Genomic DNA, 22,120 nt, shown 5'->3' on the forward strand with positions numbered 1-22,120 from the left:
ACAGCTAAAATTTCTAAGAACGAAACGATATTCCTGGCAGAAATATGTCGCACAATGTGCAACCAAAAACACATTCCTATAAACAGTTCTCGCTACAACTGTGAGATTCTACTGTCACTACCCCCTCTATAAACATCAGCTCGGCGCTACAGCGATCGATAAATCGATAGCCTTGTTTCTGGTTGCCTTCACAGCGCCACTGTCACGGTTACATCAGTTCCAGTAAAAAATAGTGAAACGTACTCGACACTCATTTTTACAGGCAGTGACGTTACGATCTTTCCGTTTCTATCGTGCAACAAAACAACGACCTAAACATACAAGTTGCTAGAGTGCGATCAAATTAAATTTTCGGAGAAGAAACACTTCTTTTGCAAGGGAAAATAAGGGTAAACACTTAAAAATTTAACACTGAGATTTTATTACCTTTCTTTGCAGCACTTTGGCGTTTCTGTTATTGATATAAATATTTTCAAATACTGCTTGATTCTGGATGAAAGTAAGCAGAAAATAACATAAAATCGCATCATTGGATTCCAAGCTAACATAGATCTCTGGCTTTGTTACCGATCAATTTGTAACCACAACCTAGATTCTGAAGATGAAACCATCAATAATATTTCATCACAGCCGGTGCAAGTGGACTGTACACAAAATAAGAAAAAACATTCTTGTAACTGATAAAAGCAGAAAATAAAGGAACGGTGCACATAGCTCGAGCTGTTCACAGAACTTCGTTACCGCAACCATGAGCCTTATTTCACACGAAATCAAGAAATACATTTCAAAATCAAATATATATATATATATATATATATATATATATATATATATATATATATATATGTGACGAGTGGAATATGAACGTGTGGAAAATTACGTAACTCAATAATATTCATTCAATTATATAATTATTTCTTAAAAAGATAATAATTATGTAAAACAGAGACAATATTTGTCTCACATTCCTTGTTAATCTGTGTCATTCTTTTGTTTTGTGCCCTTTTGTCGTCTTCTTCTGATGAAAGTCGTCGACGCAAGACGCGAATCGATTTGAGGTCTGTTGAATGAAAAACATTTAACGTAAAATTATTGTAGTTTTATGTTCATTTGCTGGTAAAAAACAAAGAGCCAAATGCGGTAAAACTATTTATGATTAGTTATTGAAAATCGCTTCCTCTTTTAATTATAATTTTGTATTAATTGTTTTAACATAGCTGCAAGAAGCGCAGCCATTGTTAGTTGCGATTATATAGCAACTTCGTCTGTACTTCTGGTCGAAATATCATGGGTTTGTGTTAAACTAATTTGCAAAACAGTATTAATAATTTTTTTGGTGGCATCAATTTAAATGATCAATAATTATTTATTGAGCAAAGGAAAATCTTAGTTAAAAAAGAAATCCTCTATCTTTTGTTGGCCGCCATCTTAAATTTTATCTCAGCTGCAAATTTAAATTACTTGAAACTGCAAACAATATTCCGATGTGTAAGAAATAAATGTGCACCGGTGGTACTGAACTCTGTTTATAAAAAAAATTAATCGAATCAGACTGCATCTTCTAAGAACAGTGGTGAAGGTATTTATTGTTGAAAAAGATTTCATTGCTCATGTATGAGGCCAAAATTAAACTACGCACGATTCATGGAGAAAAATATTTCTGGTAGCATACGTCAGTGTTGTGTGCGGGTGGTATTCTGTGGTTCCTTTTCATGATCAATTTGCTAAGAATAATTAAATCCATTGAAGACAAAAATTATAAAAACTCTGATGTGCGATCTGTAATTTTAGTGATATGAACTCAACTTACAGTCAACATTATTACATTACGTCAGGTGGAATTCTTGTGCAATTTGAACAAAATAATTATCCGGGAGAAGTTGTAGTATGAATATTGCATTATACATGTGTATAATATTGTCAGTATCATTTGCAAAATCAAATCAATGCAACTGCTAAATATCAAAGTGAATTCAAACCGCAGAATACCATAGAGTATCATATCATCCATATTCATTGCATTTGTCCATGTTGATGATACGCAAAACCGCCACAGTACCACACTGCAGCAGGGGATGTAGAGCCGAACAATACCTGTGGTCTATCAAATTTGGAAACAACATCAAATTCACATTGATAAGCAAAATAAGCTACGGCGAATGCAAGTTGCATCAGATTTATAGTATCCTCTCGACCTCCTACGCTACCGGGTTAGGCGTACACTTACTATGCTGTGAATGATAACTGTTTAAAATGGAAAATTAAATCGCCTTGTTGCTCTGGCCGTCTTATCACTAAGTTTGTAAGGGTTAAGTTTAGATCGAATCAGAGAATTACTTAGTTCTTGTATAACATGTTCAAAAGACCTCTCCTTTCATTACACTTACAGTCAAGGTTAACGAAAGCATAGAGAGCGAGAGGACATTAAAAATCTAGAGTGGTAAGCATGGGTCGTAGCTTAGGTGAGTTTCGTAGACCAGTTTGAGGCTGTTTCCAGAATTGATAGATAAAACTTGTTCTATGTCAAGTATTAGTCCTCTCGACTTCCCCTGCACCACTGCAGTCCGTTGTTGACAGCTGTCGCTCACACACTGTACACCAGGAACGAGCGTTGCGGATCGAAAGGCGTTTGCAGAGCTTAGTCGAAAACACAAATACTGTGGACTGTCGAAAAATGTTGAAGAGAAGGAAACCAGAATGGTTAATGAGATGGAGAAAAACATTAATAGGCACATATTCGTGACGTTCTAGCAAAAGAGACTAAAAAGTGTTCCACTGTGTGTAAATGTCAGTACTTATCCAAATAACTTCTAAGACGAATGATATTTGGAAAACATTCTGTTGCCTTTCACAGCAAGACGGCTGAAACATTATGTGGCAATGATACAAAGAGCTATAGCAGAAAATTCTGAAACTGACATAAAACAAATGAAAAAATATGCTTTGAAGGAAGATACGAGGTTGAAATGGCTCTGAGCACTATGGGACTTAGTGCTCAGAGCCATTTTAACCATTTTTTTCTTCTTCTTCCTCGTCCTGCGTTTCCTCTGAGTTTCACTTCGATGACAAGATGTATGAGTCCCTCGTGTCTAAGTACATGTCCAATCCAGTTGGCCTTTCTCTGAAGAAATGTATCCACAATACTTCTCTTCTCACCTACTCTTCGCAGTACATCGTTTATTATGCGAGATCTGTCCACTTGATCTTTTCCATTCTCCTCCACCACCACATTTCAAAAAAGTGGTTCAAATGGCTCTGAGCAATATGGGACTTAACGTCTGAGGTCATCAGTCCCCTAGAACTTAGAACTAAAACTAATTAACCTAGGGACATCACACACATCCACGCCCGAAGCAGGATTCGAACCGGCGATCATAGCGGTCGCGCGGTTCCAGACTGTAGCGCTTAGAACCGCTCGGCCACTTCGGCCGGCCACATTTCAAAGCTCTCTAAGTATTTGTTCTCCTTCTTTCTCATGGTCTATGTCTCTGCTCCATACAGTTCAATGCTAGAAATGTAGCACTTCATCAGTTTTTCATCAATGCCAAACTCAACTTGCTGGTCCGCAGAGTCCTCTTCTTGTTGAAAACAGCTTTGGCCATGGCAATTCTTGCTCGGATTTCGTTGGTGCAGTGGGCACCTATTGTGATAAACCTTCCCAGGTACTAGAACTGATTCACATTTTCCAGTTCCCGATTGTTAACAGTTATCTTCAAGTGTTTCTCACGTTTTGATATGCGCATCACTTTTGATTTTTCGATGTTGGTTTCCATGCCGTATTTTCTTCCCTTTTCCACCAAATTGTTCATCATGTGTTGCAGCTGTCTCTGATTTTTGGCGAGCACTACCAGGTCGTCTACATACTTGATGGTGTTGATGAGACGTCCTCCTACTTTGAAGGTTCCGCATCCTTTCATCGCTTCTCTCGACAGCATTTCTCGATACAGGTTGAAGAGACTTAGCGACAGACAACATCCTTGTCTCACTCCCCTTCCTATTTCCACACTGTTCGTTTCTCCATAGTTCAGTCGTACCTTTATCCTTTGTCCCAGGTACAAGTTTCTTATACTTCTCCTATCTCTCCAGTTGATTCCTATTTCCTTAAGGATGTTCGTCAATATATTCCAATTGACACTGTCGAAGGCCTTCTGCCAGTCTATAAAACAAGCGCAAACTTCTTCGTCAACGGCCAAAACTCTCTCTGACAATGTTCTCATCATGCCAGTGGCGTCTCTGGTCCCATTTCCTTTCCTGAAGTCAAACTGGTCTTCTCCCATGACTTCTTCAATTTTGTTTTACAACCGTCTATTTAATATTCTTGCAACGATCTTTGCCAAATGCGATATGACTAATTGTTCTATAATCACTACACTTCTTGGCTTCCTTTTTCTTCTCAAGAGTAACCATTGTGACGTCCAAAAAGTCTTCAGACCAGTCTCCAGTTTCATAGATTTTGTTTATGAGTTGTGTCAGAGCATTCAAACTTCCATTTCCGATTTCTTTAAGCAAATCTACTGGTATGTCGTCATCCCCTGTAGGTTTCCTACTCTTCATGTCCTTTATCGCCTTCTCTACTTCCTTTGTCAGTATACTGGGCTGTTTTTCATTTTCGCCAATAGCTTCCTCTGCCTCTATGTTATCAGTTTTTATTTCATCTTAATTAATTCTATCCAGTTTATAAGAAATTAATGAACATAATATTTTCAAACTACGTATAAATTTGATACAAATATCATTTCTTTTTTGAAGTTCCAATAAAAATCGGGATATATCATAACACTAGAGCTGCATTCTGTCACTGTTGTGATTTTATTGAAGTAACATGTGCTGCCATGGTTACGTCTAGTAGAACTTTTCTGACGTTACTAAGTGATGAAATGTTACAAAATTGTCTTTAGTATCTCTGCAATAATTTGGAAGTCGGATTTTCTTATGATATGGCACCAAGAGCAATTATGTAGCACGCTCAATCTTGTAGATAAAAAGTTATTCACGAGGCGGACGTACGTAGTCTTATATAACGTCCATGAGCCGCGGTAAAAATTGCTGTTTTGAAGAGCGCGCCGCAGCGCGTAGTGTGAAGCGGTCGCCCTCCGTTTTTGGCGGTGGCGCTGCTGTGGCAATCGCAGCTTTGGTGTCTCCCTCTGGTGGGAAAGGGGAAAGGCTACTGTTCACATGCATTTAAGGGACGCTATGAGCTCGCCAGTCGGTTAGTCTGGGGTCAGTCTGGGTCAGTCTGTCGTCCCCAGCTTGCTAGTCTGTCTCTCGTCCGAATTTGTGAGGCAATTAGCGACAGTCTGACGTCCGCAGTGCTATTATGTCTGTCGATCGGATCAACCTTTAAAGCCGGCGAAATGACAGTCTTTCCACTCCGTCAGTAAGAGAGCTCAGCGAGTGGTCGCCCGGTCGGGACTTAGTTCCTGTATCTGAGTCTGCGCGTTAGGCGGCCAGTCTGCTCGAGTTTGCTCAGGCAATAGTCATTGGCGGTTGGATCGATCGATTGGTCGGTCGCGCACTGAGACACAAGATGACTTGTCCGTCTTGAGCGTCGGTGCATGTGAGGTCGCCACCTGAGTCCAGTGGGCCGCGGCGTATAGTGAGGGGTAGTGACTTTGCGGTCGACACGAGAACAACAGGAGTCAACCCATGACATCAGTCTGGCCGGTGCAAGCTGCGACGCCGTGGTGTAACTGGTTCTCCGAGCGCTTCTGGGCCCTTTCAGTTACCATCTTGTGGAGCTTGGCTCGATCCTTTCCTGATGCAGGGATGTCGTTTTGCCAGTGGGCGTGTTTCCTCTGCATGGTTGGGTCCCAGCCAGTATTTCCGCCGTCGAGTGTCTGGAAGTGAGTGGGAGACGCACCAGCAGGGCAGTCGCGACGGAACAGCAGTCGCGAACGGAGCAGCGGGCAGTCGGTCGGTTGGTGCGGACCAGGAAAGACGTGAGATCGGCGCGCCTTCCTGCGTCCGTTGAAGCGGCTGGCAGCGGACAGTTCAGGAGAGCGATTTGGGGGTGCTGCGCCAGGTCTTCTCCAGAAATCGCAGTTTATTAGAAGTTAAGTGATTGGTGATATGTTGTGTGATTTACCGTTGTTAAATTCTTCTTGTTTTCTTGGTCAGTCTCTCGTCCCCAGCTTGCTCGTCTGTCTCTCGTCTCGTTCGGAGCTGCCTCTGTCATGTTTGTCGAATTTGGTGTGTTAAAGAATTTATTGCTTGGAGTGTCACGGCCTAATTCCTGAAATATGTTTTGATCTTGCCTATCATCTTGAGAGGCGGTATCTGTGTACTGTAGGGCATGTTAACTTGCTTGGCCAACCTTGTATAATTTTATATAAGATTGCATTTCATGGGCTTTCATTTAAATGATCATTTTAGTATATAAAGCTGCCACCCTTTCACCGTAAGACTTTTCTTAGAAGTTAAAATCAAGTTGCACCTACGGTGGCAAAGTTAATATTTTAATTGTTAGTGTTTTGTACCATTTCCATCCCTCCTACGGGGTGCATAGTTTGTGTGCTTGTGTGAATTGTTAAAACATTTATTTTAAAGTAATCTGGTGTGTTGTAGATTTGCACCAGTGTAGTCTTTCAGAGGTTGTTGTGAGCGGTCGTAACTACGGGCGTGTCAAAAGGGAGTGGCAAGGTTCACAGCCCGAAAGCTCATACAGTCAAAAATTTTGTTTCTTTCTGCCTCTGAAGCAATTGTGACTTGGTATTTAGAGGGTGCTTTGTGGTTATAATTTTAAATCTGTTTCTTTTTTTTTTTTAAAAAAAGGCTTTAGGCACCATTAAATTGAATAAATTACCATTTGTTAAAAAGGAATTTGCTTATGATTTCATGAGTTACTCCCTGGCAACTACTTCCACGCGCACATGGTGTGATTAAATGTGCTAATGTTCTTGATGAATCGCTAGTAAATAAAATAAATTCTTAAGAATATTCTTTGAAAATAAATCCACGGTTCAGTCCATATGCAGTTAAATTTCTTCAGGCTTCTGTCGCTAAGTGAGAAACCGTCTCACATAAGATATGGCTGCTAACTCAAGGCGGGGGCAGCATACGTTGTTCAGTGCTGTTTCTATGTTTTCAGCTGAACGGGGAGGGTCTACAAGGGTAGCCACTCAAAGTTAATCCCTCTGACAGTTAAATGTAGCATTCACTGCAACAGTAATATTTTTAATACTTACTCCACCGCTCCAGATCAACTTTAGAACTAAGTACAACCCACTAGACAACATCTCTCAAAGATAACTCTGCTTCTCAGAAGAAGTTAATCCCAATTAATTCCAGAACAAGAGGCATTAATATTCAGTATTCTACATAAGAATACTACAAATGATTGAATTTCTCTTATTATCAAGATCGAAAGTTAAATTTCGGGCGTTATTTAGCCACAAAATGCAGTTACAAATGGGGCAGAGTTCAGTTTTCACACACTTCGCTCTTCACAGTTTTGTGATTGTGTGAAATATCACTTACACTGCGGTGTCTTCTCAGTGCTGTGTTCGGCGAGTCGACTTCTGCAGATAACTTACCTGCTCATTGTTTGCCGTCAGATAGTTCGGAAATAAGTGGAACCATTTCATTCAACATCTCAATTGCGTTACAAAAGGACAAAAAATTGGAGTCTTACTTACATAGTAGGAAGACAATATTAATCAACCCGGTTTTTACATAATACAGTGGAACTATGAACCATGACTACTCAGATGTGAGTAGTTAAAAGGACCCTCCTATCCTTAATGTCTTTTGTAGTTACGACGGTTTAAAAGAGAGGGGGTAGCGTCCTTTCTCTATGCTGCTGTGGAAACGGCAGCCATCACTATCTACGGTAATAACATATGTCTGATCATCGTTACCATAGATGATACATGTCTTAAACGATCGCATTTTGCCCTGCTGCCTTGTGCTTGTTCCACTCTCACAGGCAGTGTTTGCCTTTTGACACAGACGGTTTCTTCAGCACTAGTTCCACCAATTTGCCCCACTCAGAAGCATCCAGACAGGTTGCCTTTCCTAACACAAATTAATCATTTGTATGAGCCATGTTCCTACAAAAAAATTAGTATTGTTAATTCTTTATTTAATTTCATGATAGTCTTAACTGTCGTTGATCAATAATAGTTTAAATGTTTAATATGAATACTAAAGTATGTAATAGTAAATCTGCCTCCTAATGGCTTCGAGTACATCACTCTCTCTGTATGTTAAATCATAAAAAAGTGATGAAAAAATTAATATTCCATCATAGCAGAACCCTTACAATGTTTTCACTGCTATTTTCAATACCGTAAATGAGATTCAAACAGTAACAGCGTTCTTAATATACTAACGGGGAAAAATCGAAGCACCAAGGAGTTGTATGACGGAAAGAAAAGTTGATAGGCGTGTTACTACAACTGAAAGATGTCTACTCACATTTCATGCCAGTTGCCCCCTATGAGGATGCAAATCAGATTTGCTTTAAATACACGCTGTAACTGTCGTGAGATAACGAGAATTTTCATTGCTCTATGTTAATTATTTTCTTGGGATCCGATTTTTTCCGTCAGTATTGATTGCAGGAAATTTCCCATAGCATTTATGCTATCTGTCACATGATACAAATCACAGTATTATTTTTATCTTTGAGCTTCTCAACTGTTTCACTGTCTCACAAATATCCTTTGCGTCTACTCTGACGTAATAAAATACACTCCTGGAAATGGAAAAAAGAACACATTGACACCGGTGTGTCAGACCCACCATACTTGCTCCGGACACTGCGAGAGGGCTGTACAAGCAATGATCACACGCACGGCACAGCGGACACATCAGGAACCGCGGTGTCGGCCGTCGAATGGCGCTAGCTGCGCAGCATTTGTGCACCGCCGCCGTCAGTGTCAGCCAGTTTGCCGTGGCATACGGAGCTCCATCGCAGTCTTTAACACTGGTAACATGCCGCGACATCGTGGACGTGAACCGTATGTGCAGTTGACGGACTTTGAGCGAGGGCGTATAGTGGGCATGCGGGAGGCCGGGTGGACATACCGCCGAATTGCTCAAGACGTGGGGCGTGAGGTCTCCACAGTACATCGATGTTGTCGCCAGTGGTCGGCGGAAGGTGCACGTGCCCGTCGACCTGGGACCGGACCGCAGCGACGCACGGATGCACGCCAAGACCGTAGGATCCTACGCAGTGCCGTAGGGGACCGCACCGCCACTTCCCAGCAAATTAGGGACACTGTTGCTCCTGGGGTATCGGCGAGGACCATTCGCAAACGTCTCCATGAAGCTGGGCTACGGTTCCGCACACCGTTAGGCCGTCTTCCGCTCACGCCCCAACATCGTGCAGCCCGCTTCCAGTGGTGTCGCGACAGGCGTGAATGGAGGGACGAATGGAGACGTGTCGTCTTCAGCGATGAGAGTCGCTTCTGCCTTGGTGCCAATGATGGTCGTATGCGTGTTTGGCGCCGTGCAGGTGAGCGCCACAATCAGGACTGCATACGACCGAGGCACACAGGGCCAACACCCGGCATCATGGTGTGGGGAGCGATCTCCTACACTGGCCGTACACCACTGGTGATCGTCGAGGGGACACTGAATAGTGCACGGTACATCCAAACCGTCATCGAACCCATCGTTCTACCATTCCTAGACCGGCAAGGGAACTTGCTGTTCCAACAGGACAATGCACGTCCGCATGTATCCCGTGCCACCCAACGTGCTCTAGAAGGTGTAAGTCAACTACCCTGGCCAGCAAGATCTCCGGATCTGTCCCCCATTGAGCATGTTTGGGACTGGATGAAGCGTCGTCTCACGCGGTCTGCACGTCCAGCACGAACGCTGGTCCAACTGAGGCGCCAGGTGGAAATGGCATGGCAAGCCGTTCCACAGGACTACATCCAGCATCTCTACGATCGTCTCCATGGGAGAATAGCAGCCTGCATTGCTGCGAAAGGTGGATATACACTGTACTAGTGCCGACATTGTGCATGCTCTGTTGCCTGTGTCTATGTGCCTGTGGTTCTGTCAGTGTGATCATGTGATGTATCGGACCCCAGGAATGTGTCAATAAAGTTTCCCCTTCCTGGGGCAATGAATTCACGGTGTTCTTATTTCAATTTCCAGGAGTGTAGATCTTGAAATTATCTTCCATACTCGCTTGCAGGAATGTATTGTCACATTTTTACATCAAAGATATTTTCAGATACAAACTCTGATGCAATGCCACAGTTATAGTTCTTCAGTGACTCTACAGCTGAATAACTACTCAGTTTTTACCCTCACTTTAAATCCTGATAGAAACTGGACAAGTCTGCGAACAGATATGCACAAAAGATAGATTGCAATGGCGGCAACCAGAAGTAGGAAGGCGATGACATCCAGCAGCAGCCACTGCCACCAGTGCAGGTCGAGGGCGGCACTGCGCAAGTGTGGGGCCCCCTTGTGACGTATCACGTACTCCAGCCACCGCACGGCGCGCTCCAAAGAGTCCACCTGGTGCTCACGGAATACCGACGACAAAGTTCTCATGCTCTCCCTGTACCTGAAAAAAAAAAAGATACAGATCAGAAAATGGCACTTCAGAATAAAGTGTATGAGTATATTCGTCACCTTCTGTAAATCTTCCATATTGTTAAAATTCTACATGGATTTAGAAATTATATTCAGCCTCAGAATAATTAACCGAAAGTTCCACGAAACAGAAATAAATGGCGTTGTGACTGGCATTGCTTCAGTGATATATCGAATACCAATCATTGCGTTTGTTCCCCTTTTACGATTGTACACTACTGGCCATTAAAATTGCTACACCACGAAGATCACGTGCTACTTACGCAAAATTTAACCGACAGGAAGAACATGCTGTGATATGAAAATAATTAGCTTTTCAGAGGATTCATACAAGATTGGCGCCGGTGGCGACACCTACAACGCGCTGACATGAGGAAAGTTTCCAACCGATTTGTCATACACAAACAGTAGTTGACCGGCGTTGCCTGGTGAAACGTTGTTGTGATGCCTCGTTTGAGGAGAAATGCGTACCATCACGTTTCCGACTTTGATAAAGGTCGGATTGTAGCCTATCGTGATTGCGGTTTATCGTATCGCGACATTGCTGCTCGCGTTGGTCGACATTCAATGACTGTTAGCAGAATATGGAATCGGTGGGTTCAGGAGGGTAATACGGAACGCCGTGCTGGATCCCAACGGCCTCGTATCACTAGCACTCGAGATGACAGGCATCTTATCCGGATGGCTGTAACGGATCGTGCAGCCACGTGTCGATCCCTGAGTCAACAGATGGGGACGTTTGCAAGACAACAACCATCTGCACGAACAGTTCGACGACGTCTGCAGCAGCATGGACCATCAGCTCGGAGGCCATGGCTGCGGTTATACAGACAGGAGCACCTGCGATGGTGTACTCAACGACGAACCTGGGTACACGAATGCCAAAACGTCATTTTTTCGGATGAATCCAGGTTCTATTTGCAGCATCATGGTGGTTGCATCCGTGTTTGGCGACATCGTGGTGAACGCCCATTGGAAGCGTATATTCGTCATCACCACACTGGCGTATCACCCGGCGTGATGGTATGGGGTGCCATTGGTTACACGTCTCGGTCACCTCTTGTTCGCATTGACGGCACTTTGAACAGTGGACGCTATATTTCAGATGTATTACGACCCGTGGCTCTACCCTTCATTCGATCCCTGCGAAACCCAACATTTCAGCAGGATAATATACGACCGCATGTTGCAGGTTTTGTACGGGCCTTTCTGGATACAGAAAATGTTCGACTGTTGTCCTGGCCAGCACATTCTCCAGATCTCTCACCAATTGAAAACTTCTGGTCAATGGTGGCCGAGCAACTGGTTCATCACAATACGCCGGTCACTACTCTTGATGAACTGCATGAGCATCTGTACCTATACACGTCATCCAAGCTCTGTTTGACTCAATGCCCAGGCGTATCAAGGCCGTTATTACGGCCAGAGGTGGTTGTTCTGGGTACTGATTTCTCAGGATATATGCACCCAAATTGCGTGAAAATGTAATCACATGTCAGTTCTAGTATAATATATCTGTCCAATGAATACCCGTTTATCATATGCATTTCTTCTTGGTGTAGCAATTTTAATGGCCAGTAGTGTATTTTTTTTTTTTTTTTTACAGAACTTAGTATGACTTCATTTCTGCCCATGTTCTCCTTAGGATAAAAATTTCAAGTTACGCAGGATATACTGACTTAGTACAGAAGGATAGTTGTAAGTGGTCATATGCTTATCAAGTATAACTGACCATAACTTCTTGTCACATCTGTCTTTTTCCCAAATGTATAAGGCTGCAACTCACGTTGATTGTGAGCTACTTTTGGTCTCCTTCACCACTTGACAGAAGTAGTGACTGATGGAAGCACTGGACCAACTTTTCTGTAGTGTCTCCGTTAAAATTATTGTTAGTTCTTGTCCAGAAACTTAATCAGGTTTCACAGGAGAGTGCATTGACATAGACAACTCAACTTTGGCTGTAACAATGGGGTTCAGTAGGTTCCCTGTCTGCACGTGTTGTTATAGTGTTAAGACGACATAGCTAAATGGCTATGTATGCACCCAAACAATGCAAATTTCTCTTTATTTCTAGAGTCTAACGGCCATGGACAGTGTGCAATTTACTGCTGTACTGAATGCATGTGATTAACAAGAAATTGCCAACATTTATGCCTGTATCTACCAAGAAACTCATATTAAGGCTCGAAATTGTCCATTCAGTGGAATAGTTATATCAACCACAGAATATTGGTTAAAACTCTCAGAAAATAAGGTTGAAATACCAGCTTTTGAAGCAGCGAGAGGAGTCTAGAAGAAACTTTATGACAGAGAGAATAAAAAGCACATATGTGTAAAACGTAATGTACTGTGTGTCTATGAATCCATACATCATAATTATGCTGTTTGGAACACATAGTAATACAGAATAACATAGAATGCCACATGCAGATTCTTCTGACTACATGGGCTCTCAAGAATCGGCAATGCCAGTTACTGTTGCTTCCTGTAACCGGAAACAACGTGTAGTTCGTGTACGTAGCTATCTTAACTGGCCATGACTGGCAAACGAATCTGCTCTTTCGCCACATTTCACTTTAAGACCCTCTGGTTACAATTGCAATACATTAACTTTTACTGTGTCTTAGCTGCAAAAGAATCAGTAAAACCTGAGGTACATATTTGTGAATGTTCAGCCTTTTCATCAAGCGGAGTTGCTGCCAACCGCTGGGCATCACTATGAAAAATCAGCAAGTCAATACGTGGTGCGCAGCAGCTCGTGGCCACCAGAATACACGAATGTAGTTGGTTCGTTATATTACACTGTATAATTCAATATTGTTATTTTGCATGTTAAGTATTGAGTGATAATTTCACTATTTCTTACAATAGAGAATATTTCGTAATTAGTTATTTTAGTCCATGAGCGAACGCAGTATGTTTTGAAAATGCGTCCATATTTTTGTACAAATTTAGCATCTAAAATCATTAAAAAATCTCCTAGCAGTGCTACATAAGGAAAAATTTGCAAGTCTGAAAGGCATAAGGAGACGCTGCTGCCTACTCTGTCTACTGCCATGTCAACTGAAGTCGCTATCTTCATGACCCGATATTGGTTGTTGATAACGTAGATGATCTCCGACAGTTCATCAGTGTGGTAGCAGATTACAACCGTGATCTAGATCTGAATATTAAAATAAATAAGATGCAGTTTATTATTGTCAAATGACAGCCCAACTCTTTTACAAATACAGATATACAGTTTAGTAGCTTCTTAATACAGAGAGCGGACAAGTTTAAGCACCTTGCTGCTACGTAAAGACTAGAGATCAGATATGGAGATAAAATTTCGCTTAGAGATCTCCAGCAATGCTTTCATAAAATTTAAGAAAATTCTCACAAAGTACAGACCAGGACCTTCACGTCAGAGTTTGATTTGTAAAATGCTACAGCTGGCCTGTAATTCCAAACAGTTTTGAAGGTTGTACACTGAATACAATGTCAGCAAGGGAAATCGAGGTCTTTGAAATGCGGATTTACGGCAGAATGATAAAAATACCGTGGGCAGCAAGAGTAATTGACACAGATGTATTACTACACAAACAGCATGAAGTGTTAAAAGTACAGATAACAAGAATAATTGCATTCCTGGGATATATCTCACAGAAGACCAATTTCAGTCATGTGCAAATCTTAAGGTCGAAAGTAATGTTCCACATGTGCCACTGCAAAATAACATAGATGAAGCTTTAACCTGTTACAGTGTTGAACTGCTACAACATTTTCCATAACGTAAATGAAAGAAATACGCAGTGAGTGTAAAATAAATGACACTTTTATTCAAAGACAATAATTACACGGAAGTGGCCACGATTTATGATCATCCCCTCGTTGTTGTTGTGGTCTTCAGTCCAGAGACTGGTTTGATGCAGCTCTCCATGCTACTCTATCCTGTGCAAGCTTCTTCATCTCCCAGTACCTACTGCAACATACATACTTCTGAATCTGTTTAGTATATTCATCTCTTGGTCTCCCTCTACGATTTTTACCCTCCACGCTGCCATCCAATACTAAATTGGTGATCCCTTGATGCCTCAGAATATAACCAACCAACCGATCCTTTCTTCTAGTCAAGTTGTGCCACAAATTTCGCTTCTCTCCAGTTCTGCTCAATACCTCCTCAATCCCCCCATGAACCATGGACCTTGCCGTTGGTGGGGGGGCTTGCGTGCCTCAGCGATACACATAGCCGTACCGTAGGTGCAACCACAACGGAGGGGTATCTGTTGAGAGGCCAGACAAACGTGTGGTTCCTGAAGAGGGGCAGCAGCCTCTTCAGTAGTTGCAGGGGCAACTGTCTGGATGACTGACTGATCTGGCCTTGTAACCCTAACCAAAAAGGCCTTGCTGTGCTGGTACTGCGAACGGCTGAAAGCAAGGGGAAACTACAGCCGTAATTTTTCCCGAGGGCATGCAGCTTTACTGTATGGTTAAATGATGATGGCGTCCTCTTGGGTAAAATATTCCGGAGGTAAAATAGTCCCCCATTCGGATCTCTGGGCAGGGACTACTCAAGAGGATGCCGTTATCATAAGAAAGAAAACTGGCGTTCTGTGGATCGGAGCGTAGAATGTCAGATCCCTTAATCTGGCAGGTAGGTTAGAAAATTTAAAAAGGGAAATGGATAGGTTAAATTTAGATATAGTGGGAATTAGTGAAGTTCGGTGTCAGGAGGAACAAGACCTCTGGTCAGGTGGCTACAGGGTTACAAACACAAAATCAAATAGGGGTATTGCAGGAGTAGGTTTAATAATGAATATGAAAATAGGAATGCGGGTAAGCCATTACAAACAGCATAGTGAACGCATTATTGTGGCCAGGATAGGTACGAAGTCCACGCCTACCACAGTAGCATAAGTTTATATGCCAACTAGCTCTGCAGATGACGAAGTAATTGAGGAAATGTATGATGAAATAAAAGAAATTATTCAGGTAGTGAAGGGAGACGAAAATTTAATAGTCATGGGTGACTGGAATTCGTCAGTAGGAAAAGGGAGAGAAGGAAACGTAGTAGGTGAATATGGATTGGGGGTAAGAAATGAAAGAGGAAGCCGTCTGGTAGAATTTTGCACAGACCACAACTTAACCATAGCTAACACTTGGTTCAAGAATCATAAAAGAAGGTTGTACACATGGAAGAAGCCTGGAGATACTGACAGGTTTCAGATAGATTATATATTGGTAAGACAGAGATTTAGGAACCAGGTATTAAATTGTAAGACATTTCCAGGGGCAGATGTGGACTCTGACCATAATCTATTGGCTATGAACTGTAAATTAAAACTGAAGAAACTACAAAAAGGTGGTAATTTAAGGAGATGGGACCTGGATAAACTGACTAAACAAGAGGTTGTACAGAGTTTCAGGGAGAGCATAGGTGAACAATTGACAAGAATGGGGGAAAGAAATACAGTAGAAAACGAATGGGTAGCTTTGAGGGATCAAGTAGTGAAGGCAGCAGAGAATCATGTGGGTATAAAGACGAGGGCTAGTAGAAATCCTTGGGTAACAGAACAAATTTTGAATTTAATTGATGAAAGGAGAAAATATAAAAATGCAGTAAGGGAAGCAGGCAAAAAGGAGTACAAACGTCTCAAAAACGAGATCGACAGGAAGTGCAAAATGGTTAAGCAGGAATGGCTAGAAGACAAATGTAAGGATGTCGAGGCTTATCTCACTAGGGGTAAGATAGATACTTCCTACAGGAAAATTAAAGAAACCTTTGGAGAAAAGAGAGCCACTTGTATGAATATCAAGAGCTCAGATGGAAACCCAGTTCTAAGCAAAGAAGGGAAAGCACAAAGGTGGAAGGAGTGTATAGAGGGTCCACACAAGGGCCATCTACTTGAGGACAATATTATGGATATGGAAGAGGATATAGATGAAGATGAAATGGGAGATATGATACTGCGTGAAGAGTTTGACGGAGCACTGAAAGACCTAAGTCGAAACAAGGCCCCGGGAGTAGACAACATCCCATTAGAACTACTGACAGCCTTGGGAGAGCCAGTCCTGACAAAACTGTACCATCTGGTGAGCAACATGTATGAGACAGGCGAAATACCCTCAGACTTCAAGAAGAATATAATAATTCCAATCCCAAAGAAAGGTGTTGACAGATGTGAAAATTACCGAACTATCAGTTTAATAAGTCACGGCTGCAAAATACTAACGCGAATTCTTTACAGACGAATGAAAAAACTAGTAGAAGCCAACCTCGGGGAAGATCAGTTCGGATTCCGTTGAAATATCGGAACACGTGAGGCAATACTGACCCTACGACTTATCTTAGAAGCTAGATTAAGGAAAGGCAAACCTACGTTTCTAGCATCTGTAGACTTAGAGAAAGCTTTTGACAATGTTGACTGGAATACTCTCTTTCAAATTATAAAGGTGGCAGGGGTAAAATACAGGGAGCGAAAAGCTATTTACAATTTGTACAGAAACCAGATGGCAGTTATAAGAGTCAACGGGCATCAGAGGGAAGCAGTGGTTGGGAAGGGTGTGAGACAGGGTTGTATCCTCTCCCCGATGTTATTCAATCTCTATATTGAGCAACCAGTGAAGGAAACAAAAGAAAAATTCGGAGTAGGCATTAAAATCCATGGAGAAGAAATAAAAACTTTGAGCTTCGCCGATGACATTGTAATTCTGTCAGAGACAGCAAAGGACTTGGAAGAGCAGTTGAACCGAATGGATAGTGTCTTGAAAGGAGGATATAAGATGAACATCAACAAAAGCAAAACGACGACAATGGAATGTAGTCGAATTAAATCGGGTGATGCTGTGGGAATTTGATAAGGAAATTAGACGCTAAATGTAGTAAATGAGTTTTTCTATTTGGGGAGCAAAATAACTGATGATGGACGAAGTAGACAGGATATAAAATGTAGACTGGCAATAGCAAGGAAAGCATTTCTGAAGAAGAGAAATTTGTTAACATCGAGTATAGATTTAAGTGTCAGGAAGTCATTTATGAAAGTATTTTATGGAGTGTAACCATGTATGGAAGTGAAACATGGACGATAAATAGTTTGGACAAGAAGACAACAGGAGCTTTCGTAATGTGGTGCTACAGAAGAATGCTGAAGATTAGATGGGTAGATCACATAACTATTGAGGAGGTTGTTGTTGTTGTGGTCTTCAGTCCTGAGACTGGTTTGATGCAGCTCTCCATGCTACTCTATCCTGTGCAAGCTTCTTCATCTCCCACTACCTGCTGCAACCTACATCCTTCTGAATCTGCTTGGTGTATTCATCTCTTGGTTTCCCTCTACGATTTTTACCCTCCACGCTGCCCTCCAATGCTAAATTGGTGATCCCTTGATGCCTCAGAACATGTTCATCTTATATCCTCGTTGCAAGACACTGTCCGTTCCGTTCAGCTGCTCTTCCAGGTCCTTTGCTGTCTCTGACTGAATTACAATGTCGTCGGCGAAACTCAAAGTTGTCATTTCTTCTCCATAGATTTTTCCGTTTAATGCCCTCGACTCCTATAACTGCCATCTGTTTTCTATACAAATTGTAAATAGCCTTTAGCTCGCTGTATTTTACCCCAGCCACCTTCAGGATTTGAAAGAGAGTAATCCAGTCAACATTGTGAAAAGCTTTCTCTAAATCTATAAATACAAAGATGGTTCAAATGGCTCTGAGCACTATGGGACTTAACTTCTGAGGGCATCAGTCCCATAGAACTTAGAACTACTTAAACTTAACTAATCTATGGACATCACATACATCCATGCCCGAGGCAGGATTCGAACCTGCGACCGTAGCGGTCGCGCGGTTCCAGACTGTAGCGCCTAGAACCGCTCGGTCACTCCGGCCGGCTTCTAAGATACGTCGTAGGGTCAGTATTGCCTCACCTGTTCCTACATTTCTACGGAATCCAAACTGATATTCCCCGAGGTCGGCTTCTACCAGTTTTTCCATTCGTCTGTAAAGAATTCGTGTTAGGTTGCAGCCGTGGCTTATTAAACTGATAGTTCGGTAATTTTCACATCTGTCAACACCTGCTTTCTTTGAGATTGGAATTATTATATTCTTCTTGAAGTCTGAGGGTATTTCGCCATTTTGCTCACCAGATGGTGGAATTTTGTTACGCCTGGCTCTCCCAAGGCTGTCAGTAGTTCTAATGGCATATTGTCTATTCCCTGGGCCTTGGTTCGAGTTAGATCTTTCAATGCTCTGTTAAACTCTTCACGCAGTGTCATACTCCTATTTCATCTTCATCTACATTCTCTTCCATCTCTATAATATTGTTCTCAAGAACATTGCCCTTGTATAGACCCTCTATACACTCCTTCGACCTTTCTGTTTTCCCTTCTTTACTTAGAACTTAACTTCGCCAAATACAGAACATTGTTTTTAACAGGGCGTGCAATCATTACAGGCAGCAGTGCATGCATTGCAACGTGCTCTCATGCTTGTCACAAGGTTGGAAAGTAGCTCTACCAGCATAGTTGACAACTGCTGGATGGTCGTTGGTGCCTGTAGACCTGCTGATATATGTCTCCCTACCGTATCCCACATGTGCGTGATGTGATTTAAGTCAGGGGAAGCTGCAACTCATGCGCCGAGTATCCTCTCACTCCAAGAGGTCCACCACTTGTGCTCTTCGAAGTTATCGCGCCTTTTCATCCATAAAAATGAAGTCAGGGTCGAATGCTCCCCTGAAAAGACGGACATGTGGAAGGAGCATAGTGTCATGATAACGCTGATCAGTGAGTGTATCGTGTTCAAAGATTTGGAGATCGGTACGCCCATGCAAGATTTTGCCTCCCACCCCCATAACCCCTGGACTACCAAATCTATCATGTTAGACAATGTTCCTGTGTGCATCACCTCTCACCGTAAGAGGATACAACCACAATCACAAGTCAGACTGAATGTGATCTTGTCTGAGGAGATAAAGTGACCCCATTCTTCTTTGGTCCAGTCCCTATGCTCTTGGCACTATCGCAAACGGTTCCTTTAATATGCGAGTATTAACGGAATGCCAAGTGCTGGTCAGCGAGCAAAGGGATCACCCCCATCCAGCCACTATTTGACGTTTGTCTCTTCTTGCCTTCAGGACAATGTAGCCGTCAACTGCTGCTACACCTCACCGTGGTCAGTCACCTCCCTCCTTCGCCCAGCAGTACCAATGGTTTGTAATGCTCCCCATGCACGTGAAATAATGCTATGAGCAGTTCCAAATTCGTGGGCTGAACTCATTACACTTTATGTTTCCAGATTCCCGATGATTGTTCACCTTGTGTAATCAACCAAATTTCGTTACCCACTCATGTCGACAGAGCACCCCAATTGCTAGCTGATAGACACACACTGTCATTCCCAGTTCCCTCAGTTGTATGTTGGGTAGCTGGCCCTACCTGAAGTTTTAGTCAGGCCGGCTTCACACCATGTGGCGTTGAACTTCCCGTACACGACTAGGAGACCACTGGAAACACACTGCCAAACTTTCATTCACTCCCGATGAGCTATTATTAGGTATTAGTAAGTTATGTTACTTTATCTATCATGTCATTAAGTTTTTCCTAGCACTGTATATACCTTTACTGTTGATAACCGAGGGGGAGATTGAGGGTGAAAGTGAAAAGCGTGAAGAAGAACATCTTCGTTCAATATAAAGCAGTGGACAAGAGCACCAAGGGCAGATCACCTAGTATTTAGTGCAGCTCATAGAAAAAAGATAAAGATGCATCGTGTGATCGCAAACATCCATTGACGGATAGACAGAAGAATATACATATACACAGTGTTGCCTACTTAAACGTTTCGATGCAAGAATCTCTGGACCGATAGAGAGTGAAAACAGAGTTTCACGATGAATGTCAGGCAGAGCTCATGAAAGTAAACACTGTGAGACGTTCTAAAATGTAACCAAATATTATTTTCAACACAAACTTAGGTTTTTTAATGAACTATTTATCACGCAAACATCAGCAGCGTAGTTTGCATCGCAGTACATTAGCTACTCCCCCCCCCCCCCCCCCAAGAAATTGCAAAGCGAAATTGAACCTTCAATGAACGACACGCGCCGCTATTGTAAATCCCAAAATGCAAGTGTGAACTCCACGTAGCTCGTAATCGCGATGTGATTGACGTACTACGATGTGACAAACATTGAATTTATTGTTGTTTACACTGTTATTGAGTGGACTGCAAACAATACAGACGTCCAGTCACGCACAATGAAAATCAAGGAAAGGAGTTACTCGTTCGTGCTTTATTGATCTTTTCTACAGTACTGGAATAGACGTTGCAGTAAAGAAATTCCGAATTTCACCGGCCAGGCTTAACATAGTTAATGGGTAACCAAGGATCTAACAGAGGAGTAAAGGCTAGTTGTACGTAGTTGTACATCAATCAGATAAAGGTACTTGACACAAACAGAAATGTCAATGATTACGTTAAAACTGAAATTTTGCACATACTGAAAAGGTTACATAAACTTTCACTAGTACCTACAAATCGAACATACGTCTTCTCAGAAACACACGAAATGTAAGACGATTTGCAGTCACATTGCTCAAAGCAGGAACGCTACAGCCTATTTTAGAAGAGATCACCATTTACATGACTACACCTCTATGCACGCTCCAACATTGATCGGCTCACTGCTGTCAATGTTTCTGGTGTTATTGCAGCACATGCAGGGGAAATACAGGCTTTAATTTTGTCCACTGTTGCTGACACCTGCTGATACACCACATTTTTTCACACGTCCCCAAACAAACAAAAATCCATGTGGTAACGTCGTCGAACGCGCTGGAAATCTCTGAACAGGACTGCCCCATCCTATCCATCGGTTTGGGGACTGTTGGTTTAGTGCATTTCTTTCCGCCATGGCACCATGCGTAAGGCATCCATCATGCTGACGCAAGTGAAGAAATAGATCTTCCATCAGTCCAGGTAAGCTGCATCTCGAGAATTACCCGTACAGTCAACCATTAAGAATGCCATCAGCAAATATGAGACAACCATGAGTTGTCCTACAATACCACACTGTGCAGTGACATTCCAGTGTGGGTTTTCTGGTGACTAGTTGTGCATATTGTGTAAGTTGACGTTCCAATGGTTTGTAAACATGGCATCATAGGTAAAAAGTGTCCTATGCATAAAGTTCCAGGTTCGACGCAGAACTCAACTCACTAACAGTGTTCCAGGCGAATTTGGAATTCTTTGTTGTGAAGCCCTTGATGTAGTGATATGCGGATGGGCGGTCTTTATGCCTACGAAGAATGTGCAGGACTCTTGTTCGGCCTGCCGATGTGGCCGAGCGGTTCTAGGTGCTTCAGTCCGGAACCGCGCTGCTGCTATGGTTGTGGGTTCGAATCCTGCCTCGGGTATAGATGTGTGTGATGTCCTTAGGTTAGTTAGTTTAAGTAGTTCTAAGTCTAGGGGACTGATGACCTCAGATGTTAAGTCACATAGTGCTTAGAGCCATCTGAACCATTTGAACGCTTGTTCGAGGGATTCTCACCAGTCTATCGATTTACAGCGAATTTGCATGAGGGTTCAT

At 42.4% G+C, this 22,120-nt stretch overlaps 1 protein-coding gene across 1 annotated transcript in view; it reads right to left on the bottom strand.

The window, feature by feature from the left end:
• Positions 1-10,142: 10,142 nt before the first annotated feature.
• Positions 10,143-22,120, bottom strand: part of LOC124776003 (UDP-glucosyltransferase 2-like) — a 90,492-nt gene continuing 78,514 nt past the window's right edge. The window contains exon 7 of the mRNA XM_047250845.1: positions 10,143-10,525. Within this exon, the coding sequence (XP_047106801.1) occupies positions 10,246-10,525 (280 nt within the window). The 3' untranslated portion in view covers positions 10,143-10,245. The remainder of the gene's footprint in view (positions 10,526-22,120) is intronic.

The sequence above is a fragment of the Schistocerca piceifrons genome, chromosome 2 (genome assembly GCF_021461385.2).
Source record: "Schistocerca piceifrons isolate TAMUIC-IGC-003096 chromosome 2, iqSchPice1.1, whole genome shotgun sequence".
NCBI classification, from domain to species: Eukaryota; Metazoa; Arthropoda; class Insecta; order Orthoptera; family Acrididae; genus Schistocerca; species Schistocerca piceifrons.